This window comes from Spea bombifrons, chromosome 3, assembly GCF_027358695.1.
Source record: "Spea bombifrons isolate aSpeBom1 chromosome 3, aSpeBom1.2.pri, whole genome shotgun sequence".
Taxonomy (NCBI): domain Eukaryota; kingdom Metazoa; phylum Chordata; class Amphibia; order Anura; family Pelobatidae; genus Spea; species Spea bombifrons.
Window position 1 is genome coordinate 7225935 of NC_071089.1, and position 21706 is coordinate 7247640.

The 21706-nt window shown below is 37.2% G+C and overlaps 1 protein-coding gene across 2 annotated transcripts; it reads right to left on the bottom strand.

The window, feature by feature from the left end:
- Positions 1 to 5059: 5059 nt before the first annotated feature.
- Positions 5060 to 12344, bottom strand: HLX (H2.0 like homeobox). 2 transcript variants are annotated; one of them, XM_053459466.1, is made up of 4 exons: positions 11700 to 12344; positions 9692 to 9871; positions 8825 to 9009; positions 5060 to 6230 (listed from the first exon to the last, which is right to left on the bottom strand). In XM_053459466.1, exons 1-4 carry the CDS (start codon positions 12181 to 12183, stop codon positions 5889 to 5891), a joined length of 1191 nt encoding a protein of 396 aa, XP_053315441.1. In that variant the 5' UTR covers positions 12184 to 12344; the 3' UTR covers positions 5060 to 5888. The 2 variants fall into 2 exon arrangements, with proteins under 2 accessions (XP_053315441.1, XP_053315442.1); XM_053459467.1 differs by lacking the exon at positions 9692 to 9871.
- Between the last annotated feature and the right edge of the window lie 9362 nt (positions 12345 to 21706).

Sequence of the window (21706 nt, forward strand, 5' to 3'; positions counted from 1 at the left end):
GAAGCACCAGGTCTACAAGACGCTGCCTTACGTTTTAACGACCACCTTGATGAATAATGTGACACACCATGGTAATTTTACTAATATTATGCATTTTAGCTTTAAAAATGGGTTCTGTTAGTTGTGTTTGCGAGATCTGCGCAAGTGCAAAATGAGCAAAACTCGTGGTGGCCCTGAACACATTTCCATCGACTTGTCTGGGGCCCTCAGCTCCTAGCAAGTTTCTTCGGCCAAGGTGTTATTGTATCAAACCTGGCAACTTATATTCAGGCCAAGTTGGCTGCAGAGAAACAAATCATGGAATTTGATGGCAGATAAGATACATTCGGCCCATCTAGACTGTCATTTTTCCGCTGTAAATCCTCGAACCTTAATCAGTCGCTGGTCTATTCTTAGATTCAGGAGCCGTATGCCAAGCTGGCCGCTGGCATGGATGAAGGCAGATAGGGTTGAACCTTCAACTCTTCTACTGGGTTGAAAAGCTTTTCTTCGCTGATGGCAGCAAAACCAGTGCATTATCGTCCATTTAACCTCTTTCAGGATAAGTATTTTCAAACCTTTGCCAAATAGATAGCTGGACAGATATGGAAAGCCCTAAACTGTGGATTATGGAGTGTATATACAGGCACACAGGCCTGTCCAGATCCCAATCTGGAGTCTCTGGAGTCTAATCTTTGGTCACTATCTCTGTTTCTGCTGAGCCTCCCTGTGTGGTTCTGCCAGGCAGTAGACGAACAACCTCACAAATCACTGAAGTGCAGTTTGCCTGGTAATATGTCACCGGTCTTGTAAGACAAATATTTATAGGTCCCAGAAACTCTGCATAAATCACCCAGGGTATGTAGTTAATCACGCTGATCGGTTCTTAGATACGAAGCAAGAAGAGACTGCTTATTCAGTATATTACGCTCTAGAAGAGAGTGTTTGCAAGGCCCTGGAGATGTCACTCACGTGGACAATGGTGAGCGTTCTACTCATGGTATTAGTAACAGGGGTAATGTTTACTCTATGGGGCATTTTTATTGGGGGATACGAAACTGCCTAGCTCAATAACCTCTATATTATACAAATTAACGCCTTATAAATTTCCCACACATGATGCGTGTTTTCTTTTGAATCTATAGAATTTGACTGTAGACCATGAAATGTTAGCTAAAAAAACAACTTTTATGAGCATCTGCTGATTTTCCATTGATATACCGGTAAGTCTTCTTATATATCTTATATACATATAAATTCTTCATGCCCTTCTTTATGTCACCTTGATTTGGGAATCAGAAAACCATAGTAACTGGTTGCATGGGTAATATAGTAAGAGAGCTTAAACATGCACAAGATGGAGAGGCCCGGACTGGTCATCTGGCTCATCAGGTAAATGCCCAATGGGCCATTGGCCAGTAGCACCCCATACCTACCTGATCTGCCGTGTCCTGAGGTGTGCACCCACTCGAATCCCGCCGGCAGCCAGGAGTGCATCATTTGTCGGCCACTGGCCTTAAAATGCTAAGGCCATCCTTAATCTGGCGCTCCATATGGCTATCCTGGATCAACGAGACCAAGGACTGATTTAGGTTTGGGGTCTCAGCAGGAAGAACGAGCAGACTAGATGGACTTTTTGAGAATCTGCCAAACCGATAAACCATGATGTTGTTCATCACAGGTAACTACACCAAATCCTGCTACGGCTATTGCAGTGACATCATTATTTAGGAAACATTTGAATATGAGATTCATGTGTCCTCCTGAAGTCCCCCTCCCCCAGAACATCTATTACATCCGTGTTGTCTGGAATACACCAAAAGGTTTTCCAAAGACAAAGTTGCTTTAAGGACGCCAACAAGTCCTGGTCGCGTGACTCTGATGTCATAGTTCTTAATATATAAATAATATTATTTTACAGATTATGTTTTAAAACAAATACTGCATATCCTGACATGGATCAGTATAGACTCCTGGCGCTGGACCGCTTACACTCAATCAATCATTCCTATCACGCTCGCTCTAGTACACACATCAATTTTCACCAGCAATAATTCTGACTGTAGCCACAATGGACAGCTTATGGTATTTTATTTATTTAACTGTTTATTAATGATTTATTTTTTTTGCTTAGTTTCTTTTTTATATCTTTATATAATATTTTTATTTTATATAATATTTATAAAATATTTAAAGGACTTTAATGAGATTTATACATTAGCCCAGATACAAAACTCCTAACAAAACTGAACTTTAATCAGCATTTTCTTTAATACTATAGTTACCAAAATTATTATTTTTTACTTATTCGCCAATTATTAATTTTTTTTAATTTTCAATTATTTGTTTTATTTTATTTTAAATCTAAATTTGATTTTTTTCAAGTTTTAAATTGGGGAAAAGCCACAGCTCTTAGCAAAATGTAATTAATCAATTAACACTGCCTATAGCCTGTACCTCTTCAGCCAATTGTTTTGAAGACATTTGGTAAAAAAAAATCATGGAAGCTGGGGGTTATATTACTGTATACAGTGCTGGGGTTATATTACTGTATACAGCGCTGGGGGGTTATATTACTGTATACAGCGCTGAGGGGGGTTATTACTGTATACAGCGCTGGGGGTTATATTACTGTATACAGCGCTGGGGGGGTTCTTACTGTATACAGCGCTGGGGGTTATATTACTGTATACAGCGCTGGGGGTTATATTACTGTATACAACGCTGGGGGGTTATATTACTGTATACAGCTCTGGGGGTTATATTACTGTATACAGCACTGGTGGTTATATTACTGTATACAGCGCTGGGGGATATATTACTGTATACAGCGCTGGGGGTATATTACTGTATACAGCGCTGGGGGTTATATTATTGTATAAAGCGCTTTGGGATATATTACTGTATACAGCGCTAGGGGGGTTATTACTGTATACAGCGCTGGGGGTTATATTACTGTATACAGTGCTGGGGAGTTATATTACTGTATACAGCGCTGGGGGGTTATATTACTGTATACAGTGCTGGGGGTTATATTGCTGTAAAAACCGCTGCGGGATATATTATTGTATACAGCGCTGGGGGATATATTACTGTATACAGCACTGTGGGTATATTACCGTATACAGCGCTGGGGGTTATATTATTGTATACAGCGCTGGGGGTTATATTACTGTATACAGCGCTGGGGGTTATATTACTGTATACAGCGCTGGGGGTTATATTACTGTATACAGCGCTGGGGGTTATATTACTGTATACAACGCTGGGGGGTTATATTACTGTATACAGCGCTGGGGGGTACATTACTGTATAGAGCACTGAGGGGTTACTTCTGTATACAGCCCTGGGGGTATATTACTGTATACACTGCTGGGGGTTATTTCTGTATACAGCGCTGGGGGATATGCTAAAGTAGAATAATATTTTTTTCCATTGGACTTCCTCATTTACGCCCTCAGTAATTCAGCCTGATGGAAATTGCAGACAAAAGCAGTTTGAGTAACAGTCCGCCTTGACAGTGGAACTAAAGTATCGGCCCTGGTTGCCTTGTTATTAATACATCAGGAGTGGGAGAGAGGGGAAAGCGTCTGAATCCAATTTATATATTCCCGCCACCTGCCCTCATAGCCAATGAACACAATGGGATATCCCTCTAGATTGTAAGCCTGCGAGCCGGGCTCTCTTTCCCTAATGTATGGGCTCATCTCAGACTGTTCTAGTTTTCAGACCCTTTGAATGTAGGGACTGTAAGAAGCGCTGCAGACGTGGTTGGCGCTATAGAAATGAAAGATAATATTTGGAGGCAATAAGAAGATCCCTGTCCTTCCAATATCCCACTTCTAGAATGTCTACTTTCTTATGCTCTTTTCAATAAATAATATATTATCATATATATGTGTGGTTTTATTAGATGATAGATGCATATAGAGATAGATAGATAGATAGATAGATAGATAGATAGATAGATAGATAGATAGATAGATATAGATAGATAGCCAAAGGGTTAAAATAAATATTTTTTTTATAGAACACGCATTCTATACTTTCCTCCAGAACACATGGAATTAAAATATAAAAATAAAGGGAAATTATATCTGCGTATTTAAGGACAGAGAGGGAAAGAAATTAGAAGATTTTAGAAGGAATACAAAATAATAAATGAGTCGAGGGGGTCCAAAAAACATAATAAACCTTTTTATTTACAATAACTTCAGTGCACGGTATAGACTTTTAAAGATATACACATTGCAAATGGTCTGGGGGGATTCAACCGGTTTTCACATTTTAGATGCTAAGAGAATTTATGGAGAGCCATTAATATATAGAATGAGAGAGAGATAATGACCTAAATGCCAGAGATAAACCCATCACTAGTAACTGAATAGAATTCCTCCCGTAGACTACATTGGAAAACAAGTAGATAAAAAAAAAGTCAATTAATAAATATATCCTAATATAACTCATTTTTTTTAATCTTTTTTGTTTTCCTTCACAGTCTAGGAAAGAATCGCTATTCAGTTACTTGTAATAGATTTATGACCTGCATTAAGTGTAGCTGATTGTCTGGATCCATACACGAGACTCCCAGCCAGTTGTGCTGACACTTGGATTAATAACACGAAAGCCTGACCATCAAACCACAGAAATGTGAATATGCACCAGCTGGTAGGGGCTATAATTAGCTTTGTGTCCCCCCCCCCTTTATTGACAAAGAACTCCATTAGCTGGAGTCCAACAAAACCTTTTTTTTGCTAAGGGGAGATTTTAGGAGTTATAGCTCGCAATAGCTTGTGCTTGCAAATATTCAGTAACTAAGTGCAAATACTGAATATAACGCATTTTACGTTTATTTTCATACTTCATTTAATCGGTCCCGGTCGGTGACGATGGTATTAGATGTATAGCGTATTTACTAAACTGCATTCCGCATCTCTTGCATTGATTTTGGCGACGGATTTAGCTTTTTCCACTGTGGTAAGCTTATTTCTAAATTTACATTATTGCCAAATTTCCACGAGCATTCAGTGGAAATGGTGTCTGGGGAACTGTGTTATATATAACATATATATATTATATATTTATATATAATACTGTTTTCATGGGTTTAGGTCAGATCATTTAACTCTTTCTACCAAAAGTCAAGAAAGCTTCCGATAGCCCTTAGGCACAAAAGAGTTAAACTCTATTCTGCTCATTAAAGGTACAGATCAATTCACGCAAAGTGTCAGCTCTGTTGTACGTATAAATAATGATAGCATTTGTGGTTGCTAATTTGACAAATCGACCCCTATCTAGTTTGTTACTCCAACAATAAATTATTTTAAATATATTGAATCGTGCACAAAATGCACCAGTTCTGACATCTACAGGGGTACATGGGGCTTATTCGCAGCTCACAATCCAGATTGAAAAAGCCCCCCGCAGTGCCAGCCAGCATGACAATGGAGTGAAAAGAAGGACAATAACTGTACTTTCTGCACTCACACCAAGGACTTTAACCTTTTTGCGTGCCAGACGGGTACAAAGCATTTTTAAGGGTTAATCCCGCTGACCCTCAAAAAAGGGGGTCAGCAGATTCAAGATTCATTATTTTCTTGGTGCTGTGGGGTAAGGTATTAACTGCATGAGTGCCAGTAGGGTGCAGTGCTGAAATGGTTAATGGGAAAACATTTCTCAATCTTCAAAGTTCTATATCAGAAGAACGTTGGGGTCCTCATTTAACAAGGTTTTTTTCTCGTCGCTTCGTTACCGTGTCCTCCTAAACTCCGGACACTTAGTACTCTCACCAAAGGTGCCGGGATCCAACCCAACGTGCCTGGACACCTAAATCTTCACAGTGCATTCAAAACGAGTGTCTCCTATAAATACTAAAAGGCACGATCTGTCACAGTCCAGAGTCCTCAGGTTTAAAGCATTGGGGGGCTCTGTGGAGTAGGTGCCTCTGGGCAGGGTCCTGGTGGCTGTGTGGGCAGATCTGTGGCCGGGGAGGCTTTGATGACGCTGGTTTGCTGTGGCTCAGAGGTGGCATTAGTCCTTTCAGAGTCACTGGCCATCAGGTCTAAGGACTCACAGTCACTGCTGTCACTGTCCCCCTCGGATCTGTAAGGACTGTTGCTCCTGTCTAAGTCCACCTCCCCTGGGCACGGGGTCTCTGATTTCTCTGCCTCTTCTTTTTCTTTATCTTTCTGAGCCTGGGCCTCCTTGGAATGTCTCCACTTCATACGTCGGTTCTGAAACCAGACCTTCACCTGAAGGAACAAGAACACCTAAGAGTCAATACATTGTAACAGTACCTCCAGAACCAGTAACGTCTGACGGCTACATTCTCATCATCATCATCATCACAATCATCATCATCATCCTCACCATCATGTAATGATAAAACACCAAATGCAAAAGATAATTTGTCGGCCCCATTCGGCCCCATCTAGACACGTTTCTCCTGCTGTAAAGACTCAAACTTTAATCAGTCGTTGGTCTCGTCTTAGATTCAGGAGCCGTATCCCTATCCCATGTATGTTTAAATCCCCTCACTGTATTACCCTCTACCACTTCTGCTGGGAGGCTGTTTCATTTATTTACCACCCTATCTGTACAAGGAAATGTTAAAAACCCCCCACAATATTTTAGTACCAGATTTTAGTATTAGAATATGAACCCCTTGATAGTCCACCTTAACAGAAGAGGGGGCATTTCAAACTCAACATTGGGTTTATTTATTTATTTTATTCCCATTTATTTAATTTTAATCACTCTGTGTGGAGCTATTTTCCTGTTCCTGCTGTGTCTCACAGCCTCGTCCTGCTTGTGCTCAGGTGAGTACATTTTAAAGGACGAATCTCTAATCTTTAAACAAAACAGAGCGCGCATTGTCATATTTAATATATTTGTTTAATGTAAAGATTTTATTGTGACCGTGACAAAGTGTTCCTCGTTACTGGCTATATAGTTACTGTTGATGCCCTTACGTCTTTTTTTTTAAGTGACCCCATGAGCTGACATTCCAATAAGAGCTCAGAAGAACTAGAATGCCTTTCCTGTATTTTATGAAGTCCATGGAATGCTATTATCTAGCATTATATTCATTTTCATGGAAATATGTAGCCTTTTAGAGAATATATCTTTTTTGGGGGGGGGGCTTTATGTGTTACTACAATGCAAAATCAGAAGAAAACACACAGTTTGTAAAGCCTGTGCTGGATTGTGATGACCGCTCGATAAGCTCTTACAGGCACAATTGCGTATAAAGATAAACTCAATCGAGCAAGGGCTATTTCAAAAGCCCTGGAAATAAAAATATGTGATTATTGTCCCCAGGAGAACCGGATAATGACCCTGCCTGAAACAGGATTTATAAATAGCCTCCGAAACTTCCCAAGTGGGACGGTAAGAGGTTACGTGCCCACTACTGAAAATCAGAGAACATACGGTTCCCTATGGGTGTCTCCTTTTGGACTGCTACTCTCACTACCCTAAGCCATCTTATGGCCCTGATGGGAGCTGTGGTCCTATACCATTATCTCTCTGCATTATAATTACTCTTATTGTAAAGCAAGAAGCATTAAAGCAGAACTATATATATAATATGGGGGGGTATTGGCTTAAATTTCCCTTTTTTTGCCCCATTTTTAAATGTTATTTTCTCAACAGTTTTTAAGGACAGTTGCGCAAAGCCAGGACTTTATCTTAAAGGAACGATAGAATTGCTTCAGCCGGCTATATTATTGCTTCACAAAAACCACAATGACTTCAGATCCACCAATAAACCTTATTATCTATCGTTACTTTTGGTAATTCAGTTTAAGAAGGGGAAAAAAAACATACAATTTCACTTCCCTATCATGTACGGATTTCACAATTTATAAATTCTAAAAAACATATTCTTTTCCTGTAACAGTTACAAAGCAAAGTTAAAAAAAATCAGAACTGGCCACATTTTTTTTTTCTCCATATGGTGTAAATATTATTGTCTTTTAACCATTTGGAAACCAGTTGTGCAGCATAATTACATTAAGAATTCATTTTATTTGGGTCTAGACACCGATATATTTGGAGCCATTTTCCAATATATATTATCTGCATTCCCCTCCCCCCACCACCCTAATAACAGAAAATTACATTTATGATAATTCTTCACATTGCTTCAAAAACCTATTAACTGCTTAAATAACACCATTTAATCCCAATATTAAAAGCTTAGTTTAATTTAAACTATTTTGAATCAAATACATTATTAGGAATTCAAAGAGAGATTTTCTTTTACAAAAGGAAAAAATGTGCACCTTGTCCCAAAAATCCAGAGATTAAAAAAAATACAAACTGCTGGAAAAATCTCCCAACATATACTATTCCATTGCATTAAATATATATATATATACACACACACACACACACACATTATATATATTTATATCAGGTATTGTAATATCTTTGCAACAGTTGTTTGATACTATAGATACAATACCTGATATTCAATATATATATATATAGAGAGAGAGAGAGACATATAATATAATATCGAATACCTGCTATAAAGATCTGCCTGCTATTAATTTCACTACATAAAAATTATATATATTCACATACATTAATAATAACGGAGAGGGAATATATATATATATATATATATATTTTTTTTTTGAGGGAAAATGTATGATATATTCCCCTCAATATATAATATATTCTAATTCATTTTATTTATATATATATATGTGTGTATATATATATATATATATATATATATATATATATATATATATATATATATATATATATATACTAGTGTTCATAACACAATTTGAAGTGCAGACATTCGGCATTCAGCATAATGTATGCCCCTCACCTGGGCATCAGTGAGCCCCAGCATGGCCGCCAGCTGCTTCCTGTCCGGTTTGGTGACGTATTTCTGGACCTCGAACCTCTTCTCCAGCCCCTTCCTCTGCAGGTTGGAGAACACTGCGCGGGACCAGGAGCGCTTCCGCTTGTATGTCTGCGGCATGGTGTCCTTGGTCAGCACGGCATAGGGGCCTGCAAGAGAAGAGACACCGTGACACACTGCAACGGGCGCTAAACACCGCACACGGCACTGCAACGGGCGCTAAACACCACACACGGCACTGCAACGGGCGCTAAACACCACACTGTGCCGGCACACAATATATATATATACATGCTAAGAAAATCAGTGTGTTTTACACACAAATAAAATCAATACTGCAGGGAAAAAGGGAAAACCATGGTTTCGGCCCTTTATCAAGTTTTTTACGTAAATGAAAAAAAAACCCCACAAACAATACGTATATATCAATTTATATGTAATGACATATGAATATATATATATCTATATATCTATATATACAGCATATCAATATATCTATATTTATATATACAGTTTATCAATATATACGTAGTATATAATATATATATATACACAATATCTTTATATATACATACACACACAATATATATCAATATATATATATATACGGTATACACACAGTATATCAATATATACACATAGCATGTAAATCTATACAGTAGTGGTGTATGAGTTCTGGGCTGGATCTTATATGTTTTGGAGTATTCTAGGCTTGAGATTATTTAAATACTGGGTGTTAGATTTATTCTAGATTTCTATACCATGTGATGGGGGGGTGCAGGGCTGCTGGGGGGGCTCAGGGACCCCCTTACACACAGGTTATGATTGTACCTGGAAAGGTGTCCTGAAACTGCTGCTGCACTGAGCTCCTCTGGGAATTGCTAATCTGCCCCAGCAGTGAGGACGTGTCGTTAATTTGCTCTAAGGAGGCGAAGAAGTGTCCGGCTGCAGACTGCATGTGCTGGCCGTGGGCCCCTGCCTGGCGGCCTGTACTGATTAGTGAGGTCAGATCTGTGATACAAGCAGAGATCTGTTACATATCAAGGTAAGCAAGCAAACCCCCTGCCCATAGGCATGCAGTACAGGGCACCTACCCCTATGGGGTATTACTGCACAATGCACTGTCCCCTATCAGTACAATCAACTAAACAACATACCATGGACCCCCTTAATGAATTGAGTATATACATATAGTTTTAATTTATACCAAGGATTCTTTAATAAATTAATTAACTATATATATATATATATATATATATATATATATATATATAGCCATGCGCTATATGATGGACCCCTATGTGCGTTGAGTATAAACATATAGCCTTAAGCTATAGCATGGACCCCTGTGTGAATTCTATATGTACATTATATCCAAATTCTACCAATAATTATTAAACACTAGGGAACCCTATCTATGACCAGTTATCTTTTTGTAACTATATTATATTTTATAAGTAACTATTATATAAGGATTAACTCTTTACAACTGCAATACACCCATGGAATATGTATTTTAAACCAATTATCTGAGCAGTAATTATGAATCACTCTGGAAGTTATCCAGTGTAACTATATTACATTATATATTCTGTATGTAACAGTTTGACGCCCAAGAATTCTCTGCAACTAAATAAACCCCAAAACTGTAATACTTGTATTGAACACTATTTAAATACAACTACAAATTCATTATCTGACGTCACTGTATTTCACCAAAGACAGTGAAATATAAATTAGTTTTATATATATAATTATTTGTGAATTAAATACATTATCCTAATCTTCTAAATTATATATTATATATCTATATAGATATAATATTTAATTATCTAAGTATTATGTACCAACCAGTATTTTCTGTATATATTTTTATTATATATATATATATATATATATATAATCCACACATATATAAATATTATATTGCACTGCCACCCTCTGAAATGTGAATATAATTCACATACTGGAATGCTATAAAAACCCTCAACCTTCCTGAAATAAGAATTCACCTTTAATGTCTAAATAAAATATACAAAAAAGTCTGAAAATATTATCAACTTTTGTACAGTCTATTATTACAATGGGAATATTATTCTTCTGTGAATACATGTGATAAATGTATATATCAATGTAAAAAGATAATGCATCAGCCTCATTCATTAAACTCAGCATCTCCTTTGCCACCTGTCTATAATATAATATAGTATATTATTACATAGTATATATGAGTGTAATATATATATATATATATATATATATATATATATATAAATTAGTGTATGCATCAATTATGGTATAAATAATCTTTTTATATAAGTTTATAAGTATTTTTGGTATTATTTTAGTTTCTGTTCTAATTTTATTTCTATTCGATAAGTGTTCGAAGTGAATTGGGATTTATGTTTTGCGATTTATTGATTTAGAATTTGTGAGTACATTTCACATTATTTCATAAATTTCGCGTTCAAAATACATATGTTTTTTATTATTGGAATTGAAAAGTAAGTTTAAATTAATGTCAAACTATTTAATAGAACATATAAGACAAAATGACAGAATGCCAGGAAGTTAAGTGGAAACGAATTTTAGACACCCAGAAAAAGTAATCAGTTATTAAGGGGTTATACAGTTTATTGTATTTTAACAAATATTACTGTATTTTAACGCATATGAACTCATCCCTCACGATGGAAATTATTTAAATTGATCTAGAAGGGTGATCTATGTGTGCTTTTAAATCTAGTGGATTTACAAATAGTCTTTAATGTGTCTACATACAGATCTGAGTGCAGTTACCCCAAATTGCCACCCCAACCAAGATAAGTAGCGTAAATACCTCTCAATGTGTTCCCTTCTTTCACTTTGGGGTCAAACTCCGTAGAGAGGATCCGATCAATCCCAAATTTGAGGTCCTTGCTGGAAGGTGCAGGTTGGGAAGCTCCGTGGATTCTGTTGGAGTTGACGCTGGGGTTGTTACAGATCCCCGCAGCTCGGTGGGGTTGATAAGGAGACATTGGAGACAATCTGTGGTGGAATCCAGATTCTGGGGTGACAGGGGTGGGTCTCAGGGGGGACCCCGATGGCTGGTATTGGGCTGGGTGTACACTCACCCCCATGTGAGCTGCAGTCAGACCAGAGGAGCCTGGTGGGCTGTCGGGGTCCCCAACATGCAGGATGTCGGCAATGCAGAAAGAAGGCTTCTTCCCGGGGTCCAGAGGAGGAAAGCCGGTAGCCCCTGATCCAGCAGCTCCGGGGCAATAGGCAGACCACAAATTGAAGTGAGAAGCTGCATAGAAGGGGGCCAGGCCAGTGGCATACATGTTGAATCCAGCACAGGGGGCCCTGGGCTGGGTGTGGGGGCGCGCAAACTCTGGCTTGTGGGTCTGTAGAAATCTGCCCCTGGATTGGGTAAATCAGACAAACTGCACCACGAGAGGGGTCTGTGAACCTCACACTGTCACTGATCGCTGACACACACACAGCTCGCAGGGTTACGGAACTTTGGCTGAGATTTTGGATTCCTGCACTGTACAAGAGATCCCCCTCCTTCTTTCTGATTGGCTGAACGCCCTGCAACTAAAACAGCCACGCCCACTCCTCAATGCACTCTAATGTACCACTTGCTAGGAAAGAGCCCACCCCCTGCATCCCCATCACCCAATCAGAATGAGATCCTAATCTGAGAAAGAAGTCTATGATATTCCTAAACACTAAGGCGAGGGCTTTTAATCACATACCGCATTGTTTATTGAATTTGCCCATGATGCGGGAGATAACAATAATAACAATATCAACCCAGAATATTTATTACTTTTTAAATATGTGCCTTGTTATATTTTGAGCTGATTGGGTGGTATAGATTTTTTTTATTATTTTTTTATAGAATATTTTCTGCAAACATCAGGAAAAAATTAACCAGTTTTGCTCATTTATGGAGATTATTCTAATTTTAGTCATTTCCATTCGAAATTAGACCATCCTCTCCCAGATAAAATGATACAAATGTATAGGGAATGTATTTAATGTGATCGAAAGCCATAGGGGATGCACAGGCTCATATAAGTCTGTAACATTTTATTAAAATTGCGGAAAATGGCTAAAAAGTAGATAATTTGGATAATGTCAGATTTTTTTATTTTTAATATTTTATTTTATTTATTATTAATTTTCGTATAAATTCCTCCCAGTTTAGCCAGTAACGCCATTGTAGAAAACATAAACCCTTTAGGATTACACACAACCAGTTTAATTAACAATTATTTACTTTGCCCTTAACTACAAATTATTTTCTACATTAAATGAAGAATTCTCATTGTGGCCATCTAGATTTTAACATATATACAGTAGACCAAAAAATAAACATAAGATCTCCGAGTTTGGAGGCATTACTACAGAATACAGAATATGTTGGGCCCTGACAACCAAAAATTGATTTGGCCCCCTTACCTATACATTTAAATATATATGTGGTCTATATATATATACACACACTATATGTCAGTTCTAGTTTTGACCCTTTGAATGTATGTACTGTAAGAGGTGCTACAGAAGTAGTTGGCGCTATACAAATAAAATAATAATAATATTAATAATACTAATAATAATAATAATAAATAATACATTCAGACATGGGTACATGGAACTTGGTCTGCCAGCTTGTGTCATTCCATCAAAATGTATATAGACACATACACATATTTATTAGACCTATGAGTGGGCAGATCCTATTTTGTAAGGGTTAATGAGGAGTGGAATTACTGTACATGAATTTAAATGAATACAAATATTTTGTTCAGCAGGCATGTAAAGGGTGGTTCCCAGCAGCATTTTCCCTACCCTCAATCTCTTTTCTATTACAGCCCCCAGTAATGAAGGTGACATAGAAAACTCAATAGGGACCCCCTAAGGGGACATTCATTAAGAGCTGTTTATTGTATGTGTTTAGTCTTAAAATAATTGGATGGCAGGGGTTATTCACAGAATGGTGGGCAGACATATTGCTCCAGTAGCAGACTACAGATATGGAGAATAATAGTCATTGACAAACAGTATATGAACTGGAATGCTATCAATACCTTTCAGTAGTGGCACCTCCAAGTAATTAAAATAATATGGGTCAGAGGCTTAAACTTAAGGAAGTTTTACTGTACTGAAAGGGTGGTAGATAAGTGGAACAGTATCTCAGCAGAAGTGGCAGAGGGTAATACATTGAGGCAATTTAAACATGCATGGGATAGACAAATGGCTCCTGATTCTAAGAAAAGACCAACAACTGATAAAGATCTCTACATTAGGAAAAATGGCCAGGTCAGATGGGCCAAATAAGTCTTATCTGCCCTCATGAACCCCTTAATGCTATTTTTGCCCCCATATACAGCATAATTATTTTATTTTAACTATTAAAATCCTAGTTACGTTTATTTGTAAGAGTGCACATAATGTTCTTCTAGAGAGAGGATCTGATTCACTCACACTGCGCTTTTGCATCTTTCTGGACCCCCAAGATTCCCAGTTTTAACCCTAAATAAACTAAATCCCAACTTAAGCTGTATTCTTTATTATTTTATGTATTGTCGTTATTATTTTATTTAAGAAACTAGTAAATTTAAGAAATACCTACAAGCAGAGCCATTCTCCCACCAGGTATCTGGAGGAGTCGGATTTTCCATTAAAGTGTCGCAAGTGCAGCTCATCACTGAAAATCCAGAAACATACATTTTCTAGAGCATTCATTTTTTAAAAAAAATGTATTTATTAAAATATTTGCATTAACCCACACATAGACACGATGAGTCTATTATTTAATTTACATTTCCAAATAACGAAAATAAATTATTTCAGCACACACAGAAAGACCGATTGAAAAAAAAAATCGGGAATGTTAGCTTTTAAAGCTGATATTTGAGCAGCCTTCCAGTGCCCCCTCAAATCATGTTCTTTTCTGGGTGTACCTACAGGCTCATGATATATTCTATGTATCACATGCTTCTATAGATCCAATGACATAAATATATTCTAAAGACATATAGGGAAGGGATGCATTCCCCTTAAATCATGTAGAAGGTGCACAACTGCACACTAAAGGACTATATATATATATATATATATATATATATATATATGTGTGTGTGTGTGTATATATATGTGTGTGTGTATATATATATTCCATATAGCCTTGTGGAATTGATTAGTGCTGTTTTATAAAATAACATTCATTACCAGTTAAGAAAAAAACACCCCATTAATAATGTAATTACTTTAATGCAATAATACTTTTTTTCCGCCCCTATATGTCGCAGACCTAAAAAGCATCATATAAAGTATCTATACATCCAAATTGGCGGATATAAAAATTGATATTATATTTGATCTATTAAAATTATTATAATCATTAACTACCTGTATTACCTCTTAATTATTCATTACATTAGTATTTAGTATATATATATATATTTTTACAATAACGAATACCCATCTAGAAATATTAGTACCTGGAGAATATCCACCAATAATACCATGTTCCTGTAAGGTATCTTCTAGCAATTCATCTAATGGGCTTCGTGTTTTAACCCCTTCCCTGGACGTTGCAGTCACCTGCAGATACTAATATATATATATATATATATATATATATATATATATATAGATATATATATACATATATATATATGTGAGTGTATATAAATATATATCTATATGTGTTTATCTAAATATATATATATATATCTATATGTGTGTATATATGTATGTATATATTATACACACACACACATCTATATATATATATATATATATATATATATACATACACATACATACAGTGTTGTTATGTTCTCCCTGCGATGATAAGTTTGTCTGATAATGACCTGTGAGTTCCCCCAAACATGTAGGCTGCTAAACAATACCCCAGCCCGGAGGGTCCATCCTGTTTGTCAAGCTCCTCAACCTCCAGAAAATCAGCGGATTTCCCTGCCTCATCTGGACTTCCAAAAATAGAACCTTCTGCAGTATTTTAAGGAACAGCAAGAAATCCTTATTTCTTCCGGTGAAAAAAATATTATAATAAAAAAAAAAAATCCTTTTCTAATAATCGTTCGAGAATTTCCCTTTTCAATATTTGTGCAATTTTATCTCTAAAAAGCAAGTGGGTCCCAATGACGCAAATCCGCCCCGATGAGACCCAAAATAACGGCCGGAAAGCAATTCTGCCCCTCTAATGAAAACACAAGTGCAGCCGCTTGGATTTTTTCCTCCCCTTTAATCTTTTTTCTTATTTGCTTGGAAAAGGGAGATGATGAACTCACAGGAAGGTATTTTAAGGGCCGTAAAAGAAAATAAATACTGAAGGTTTCACTTGGCATCTTTCAGCTGTGCAGGAGAGAGCAGGATGTATATAATCCGTGACATCATGGGGCATTTAACTGCCATAGCCCTGGGCTGGATATATATATATATATATATATATATATATATATATATATATATATATATATATATATATATATATATATATATATATATATATATATATATAATAAAACATAGATTATATCATTATATATATATATATATTTATATATATATATATACCTGCATATTCTATACTTCTCACACATACATGTAAAAAAAGCCACAAGATATATATATATATATATAATGTATGTTTTATTTATTATTATTATTAGTATCAGCATAATTATTATTCGTACAAAATGTATATGACATGTTCCATTGTTACAAAATTTGCAGTTAGAAATATTTGATTTAGGTTTCTGGTAATTTTAATTTTATTGTTAATATTCTTAATTATTTCAAAAATGAAAGTGTTTTTGGGTGTAACAAGTTCCTGTACATTCACTTGCTATACACCGTTTAATAATGTATTATTATTATTATTACTTTATACGGGATCATTTGTGTTTTAGGGAAATACAGGTTAAAAAGTGCATTTAGGATAAATGGATAGAACATTTCTATGCATCTTTATTATTTACAGATTGTGAGATCAATTTCCCAATTTTTAGCAGCATGTTTATTAAAAAAAACTTTTACAAAATAATCATCAGCCACCCCCCCCATCTCCAGAACTGAAATGCCTGGTGTGCCACATGGTGTTACCCTGTTACCCTATTACCTTATTACCCTATTACCCTGTTACCCTATCACCCTGTTACCCTTTTACAGTATTACCCTGTTACCCTATTAACTTATTACCTCTGTTACCCTGTTACCCTATTACCCTGTTACCCTGTCCTATTGCCGGGTAGTACGAAGTAACATATGCTGGTTTTGTTACATTGTTACCCGGGTAAAAAATATTGTGCAGAAAGATGAAGCCGGGTCCTAGAATGAGGTCTCAGACATACAACACACGGACAGGCATGTTTAACCCATTCATACTCAAAGGAATTTAAAGCACAGTTTGTATACTAAGGAAAAGCCACTTTTTGAACAGATTTATCTATCTCCGTCTATCTATCTATTATCGTTTCCAATATATGCTCATTATTTAAAGCAATTGATTTTTAGCTTGGTAGTGACGTCACATGATGATTGTTATGTCAGATCTGTGCCTCTAACATCATACAGCTCGATATGATTTAAAAACCACATTTGTGTCCAGTTACAGATGTCTGGAAACACAGTCAGGAGGCTGTGATTTATATGGGGTCTCCTTCGCATCCAGTACAGCCAGCTTGGGGGGGGGGGGGTATATTTGGTGCTTTTCATGAGATATTTGTTTCCTTAACATGAAACCAATTTCTGAAGCCAAGACAAGTGACAGATTGTGTGTTTAACCTGACCTGAGGAGACGCATTCTGCTATACAAATCTAGCCAGGCAAACAATGCAATCACAACAAAGGTAACCAATTCTATAGGTTACTACTCTGAATGTATAGCTACCAATTTACTTTCAGAGTTAACCCATCGATAACCGAACACGCATACACAGAAAACAGAACATCCTGATTTTTTTGGCCAAATTCATACACATTTCACATACACAACTACAGAATAATATTGAATAATAATAATAATAATAATAATAATTGTCAGTATATTCAAGAAAAAAACACTCAACCAATTCCTTAACCATTTGAGCCCCAGAATAATTGTTTCTTGAGCCAAGGGCTAAAAAATCCCCAGATTTAGTTTTGTATTTTATAGTTTGTCGACAATAAATCACTAATATATATAAAATGTATGTAATTCATTCACTCCATAATAGTTTTATTTTCATCAATTGTATTGTTATGTGTGATAAATCACCATTAGCTGTGTAAGAGCGACACTGCCGTCGGACAGTCAATATATCAACTGTATTGAAACCTGTGTGCAATTCAGTTCTGTTTGCTGGTGCTATGTGTTAATATAGGCTTCTGGGCCTGCAACTACACAAGTGGGGAATCACAAAAAGAAAAAAAAAACAGTTGGCTACGGTTGCTGGATGATTCCTGAATAATATCTTCTTGGAGTACTTTAAGAAGCAATTACCAAGAAGAACTACAGAGGGTATTGATGATGGTAGATAGGTGGAACAGCCTCTCAGCAAAAGCGGTAGAACATAATAAGATAATTTAAGCATGCATGGGATAGCCTCCTGAATCTAAGAAGAGACAAACGACTGATTAAGGTCTGAGTCTTTATATCAGGAAAAATGGGGGACTAGACTGGCTGAACGGGGCTGATCTGCTATGAAGTTCTGTGTTTCTGAGCATCACACCTGTAGCTTGCAAAAAACAATGTACTCTGGCGACACCTACAGGACGTTTGTAATTATTACACCGTGCAATCTGTAATGATTCAATGTTGTTGGTCGAATCATTTAAACGTGAAAGTGAGGTCAAAAATAATGTTTTTGAATGAATAAATCATTATTATTCAATAAAACTTTGGTATTATTAAACATCAGAATTACATGTAGATAATCTGGCTCTGTCACTTTTTATAGTACCCAGACATTTATAAACTGTGACAAAAGGGGCCTCATATTTATTTTCCTATACACTGTGACAGCTATAGAGTTATTGAAATGATCAGTGTTATACCTTTATATAACTAATCACATACATGTTCATCCCGCCACAAGGAGCCATTAAAGAAGCAATGCATTCCATACAGGGATCCAACAAAAGAAAAGTCAGTTGGAAATAAATCGATTTCAGTATTTATTCTACAAGAAAAACCCAAGCAGAGATATTTAACCTTTAACTGTAAGGTTCCACGTTGAAGGTTCCACGTTGAAGGTGAATGTATACTGTAACTGATACCAGTAACCTGAGAATCAGAAACATTTCACCTATATAATAATTACAATGTATCTAGAAACATTACCCCAAATCTGTAATGGAGATCACAAACCGTGCTGGGTTAAGGACTTAGTGGGTCTGGAGCTCAACAGCAAGTATTGTCCGAGGGACACATTAAAGACACATGGGAGTGAAGCTTTAGCTATATCAGCCCTATGTTAATTGGGCACAGTTTACAAATAAAAACAAATAATGAGAGTTTGACCCTGATATGCATACGAGAACCTATAGAACCCTGCGGGCCGGCTTGGTCCCGGGATTTTATATAACCGGGTTTGCCCACCAATAATGCAATTAGAGGAGATTTAAGATGAATATTGTTAGTGGGTGGGGGGCATTTAGGTGATATTCCACAATAACAGCTTTATATTTGAGTAAAGGGAAGTATTGAGGATGAGGATTTTTATAATAATGGCCAATGATGACAATCTATGAGCAAAACAAGAATATACAACATTTGTGGGCATTATTGCCTTAACGGGAAATAAAAATGCTTTCATGCGTCGAGAATGAAGTGTTTTTCAATGGCATAAACAACCACATGCTGCTCTCGATGTCCTTGTATGCACAAACGTGACAAAAATAAAATCTAGTGAGCTTTTGACCCCCGTGTTCACTAAATTCGTGCATGTTGTTGGATTTTCACCTCACTTTTTTAACTCTAGGTCATGCACTATGCAAACTCTATAGACCGTAGATAAAACCCTCTAACTTAAGATACCCATTGGTGGGACCTCTCTGGGGTTGACTAGGAGTCTACGGGCGAAGCCCTGCTTCCCTGGATCTCGTGGTTTTTTTCTTTTTCCTGGCAGGGTGTTTGACCATCCCCGCTCCTCCTCCTTGTCCACTCCCATCCTCCTCCTTGTCCACTCCCAGCCTCCTCCTTGTCCACTCCCATCCTCCTCCTTGTCCACTCCCAGCCTCCTCCTTGTCCACTCCCAGCCTCCTCCTTGTCCACTCCCAGCCTCCTCTTTGTCCACTCAAAGCCTCCCCCTTCTCCACTCCCAGCCTCCTCCTTGTCCACTCCCAGCCTCCTCCTTGTCCACTCCCAGCCTCCTCCTTGTCCACTCCCCACCCACTAAAACCTGTCGACCCTTCTACATTCTGATAGCTAGCCACACCCCTTTTTGCAAAGCCACTCCCCCAGAAGCATGAGATCCCTGGGTAGTCTACCTTGAGCAGTTCTCATGTATGGAGACACATTTAGGGTCCTTCCTCTACTAAAGCGCATACAGTAGTCTGCCTGGAAACAAAATGTTCCCGCAACAACGCGGCTTCCACCGTTAGGGTGATTTATGATAAGGACGTTGATATATTTATGTTACCCTAACAGCACCAGATGGAAAGTTGTGGGTTTTATTTGTTTTAATATCCCCGTTCATTTGTTCTTTTTTCTTCTTCTACATAGTCAGCTGATGAAGTGCTTAAGCACTTAAGGTTGGAGCAGCCAAATTGTGCAGGCGCACGGTATAAAGCACCAAAGGCTGCGTTCAATCTTCACATGCCTATTTTTACACCTTCTGTTTTTTCCTTGTTTGACGTTATTAATCACCGTTCAGCCAGACCCCATTGTTTAACTCTTCGAGAAGAATGTTGTTATATTGACTGTTTGTGCGTCAGTTTAGCTCTCCTTGGAACTACATTTGGATGAAATTAGATAATTTCCATTAAGAGAACATGTATTATTATTCCCCCGATGCCAGATCGAAAAGCCAGCCAAGATGACTATTTCTGACTATGTTCACCTCAGGAAGGAACTTTCTCAGCTTTTATGGGGTTTTGCTATTGTTGCTCTCCTTCTGTTTGACAGAAGGCCAACGGAACTGAAATTTGTTTAGAAAGCTGCATGAATTATAATGGAACCCAAAGTCGTTAGCTGCAGCACATTCCTTCATAATGTTTATCCTGAAAAAAAAAATTATATATATTGTTCTTGGCTCAAAATAAATTAGTAACAGAATCACAAACATATGCTTCTTGTTGTTTTGTTGAAGCCTCTTTGCCAACACCGGTGAATTACATGCAGAAGCAATTAATCTACAATATATATTTACGATAATTGTTTTTTAATTGTTTGGGGAGATAGAGAACAGAGCAACCCCCCCCCCCCGAAATCCTCCTTTTCAATTTATTTTGCGGCGGTTTTTTTGACAAGTTTCTCATTTAGTTAAATATGAGAAGCGTGGGTTTTCGGGGGTTTTGTGGATCTGGGGTGGGGGCCTGGAGTCTGCTATCACCCGGTAGGTTTTATCATTTAAACTGATGATTCCATCTCAACTAATGGATCCCAGGTACAGGGAAAACCAACGTTTAACTCCAACTCACTTTGACCAGTTTGTCTTTCGTATACTGTCACAGACTCGGCAAAATCTCAATTGAGGTCTGTTAAATCTGTGACCGATTGGGCCATCAGTTGAGTTGGGCCATCCTATTGTGTTAAAAAGAGTTGGAGGTCAACCTGTTCCTGAGGGGTTCAACTCAACCGATGGCCCAACTCAAAAGTCTTGACAGATTGCGCAATCCCCTTACTGA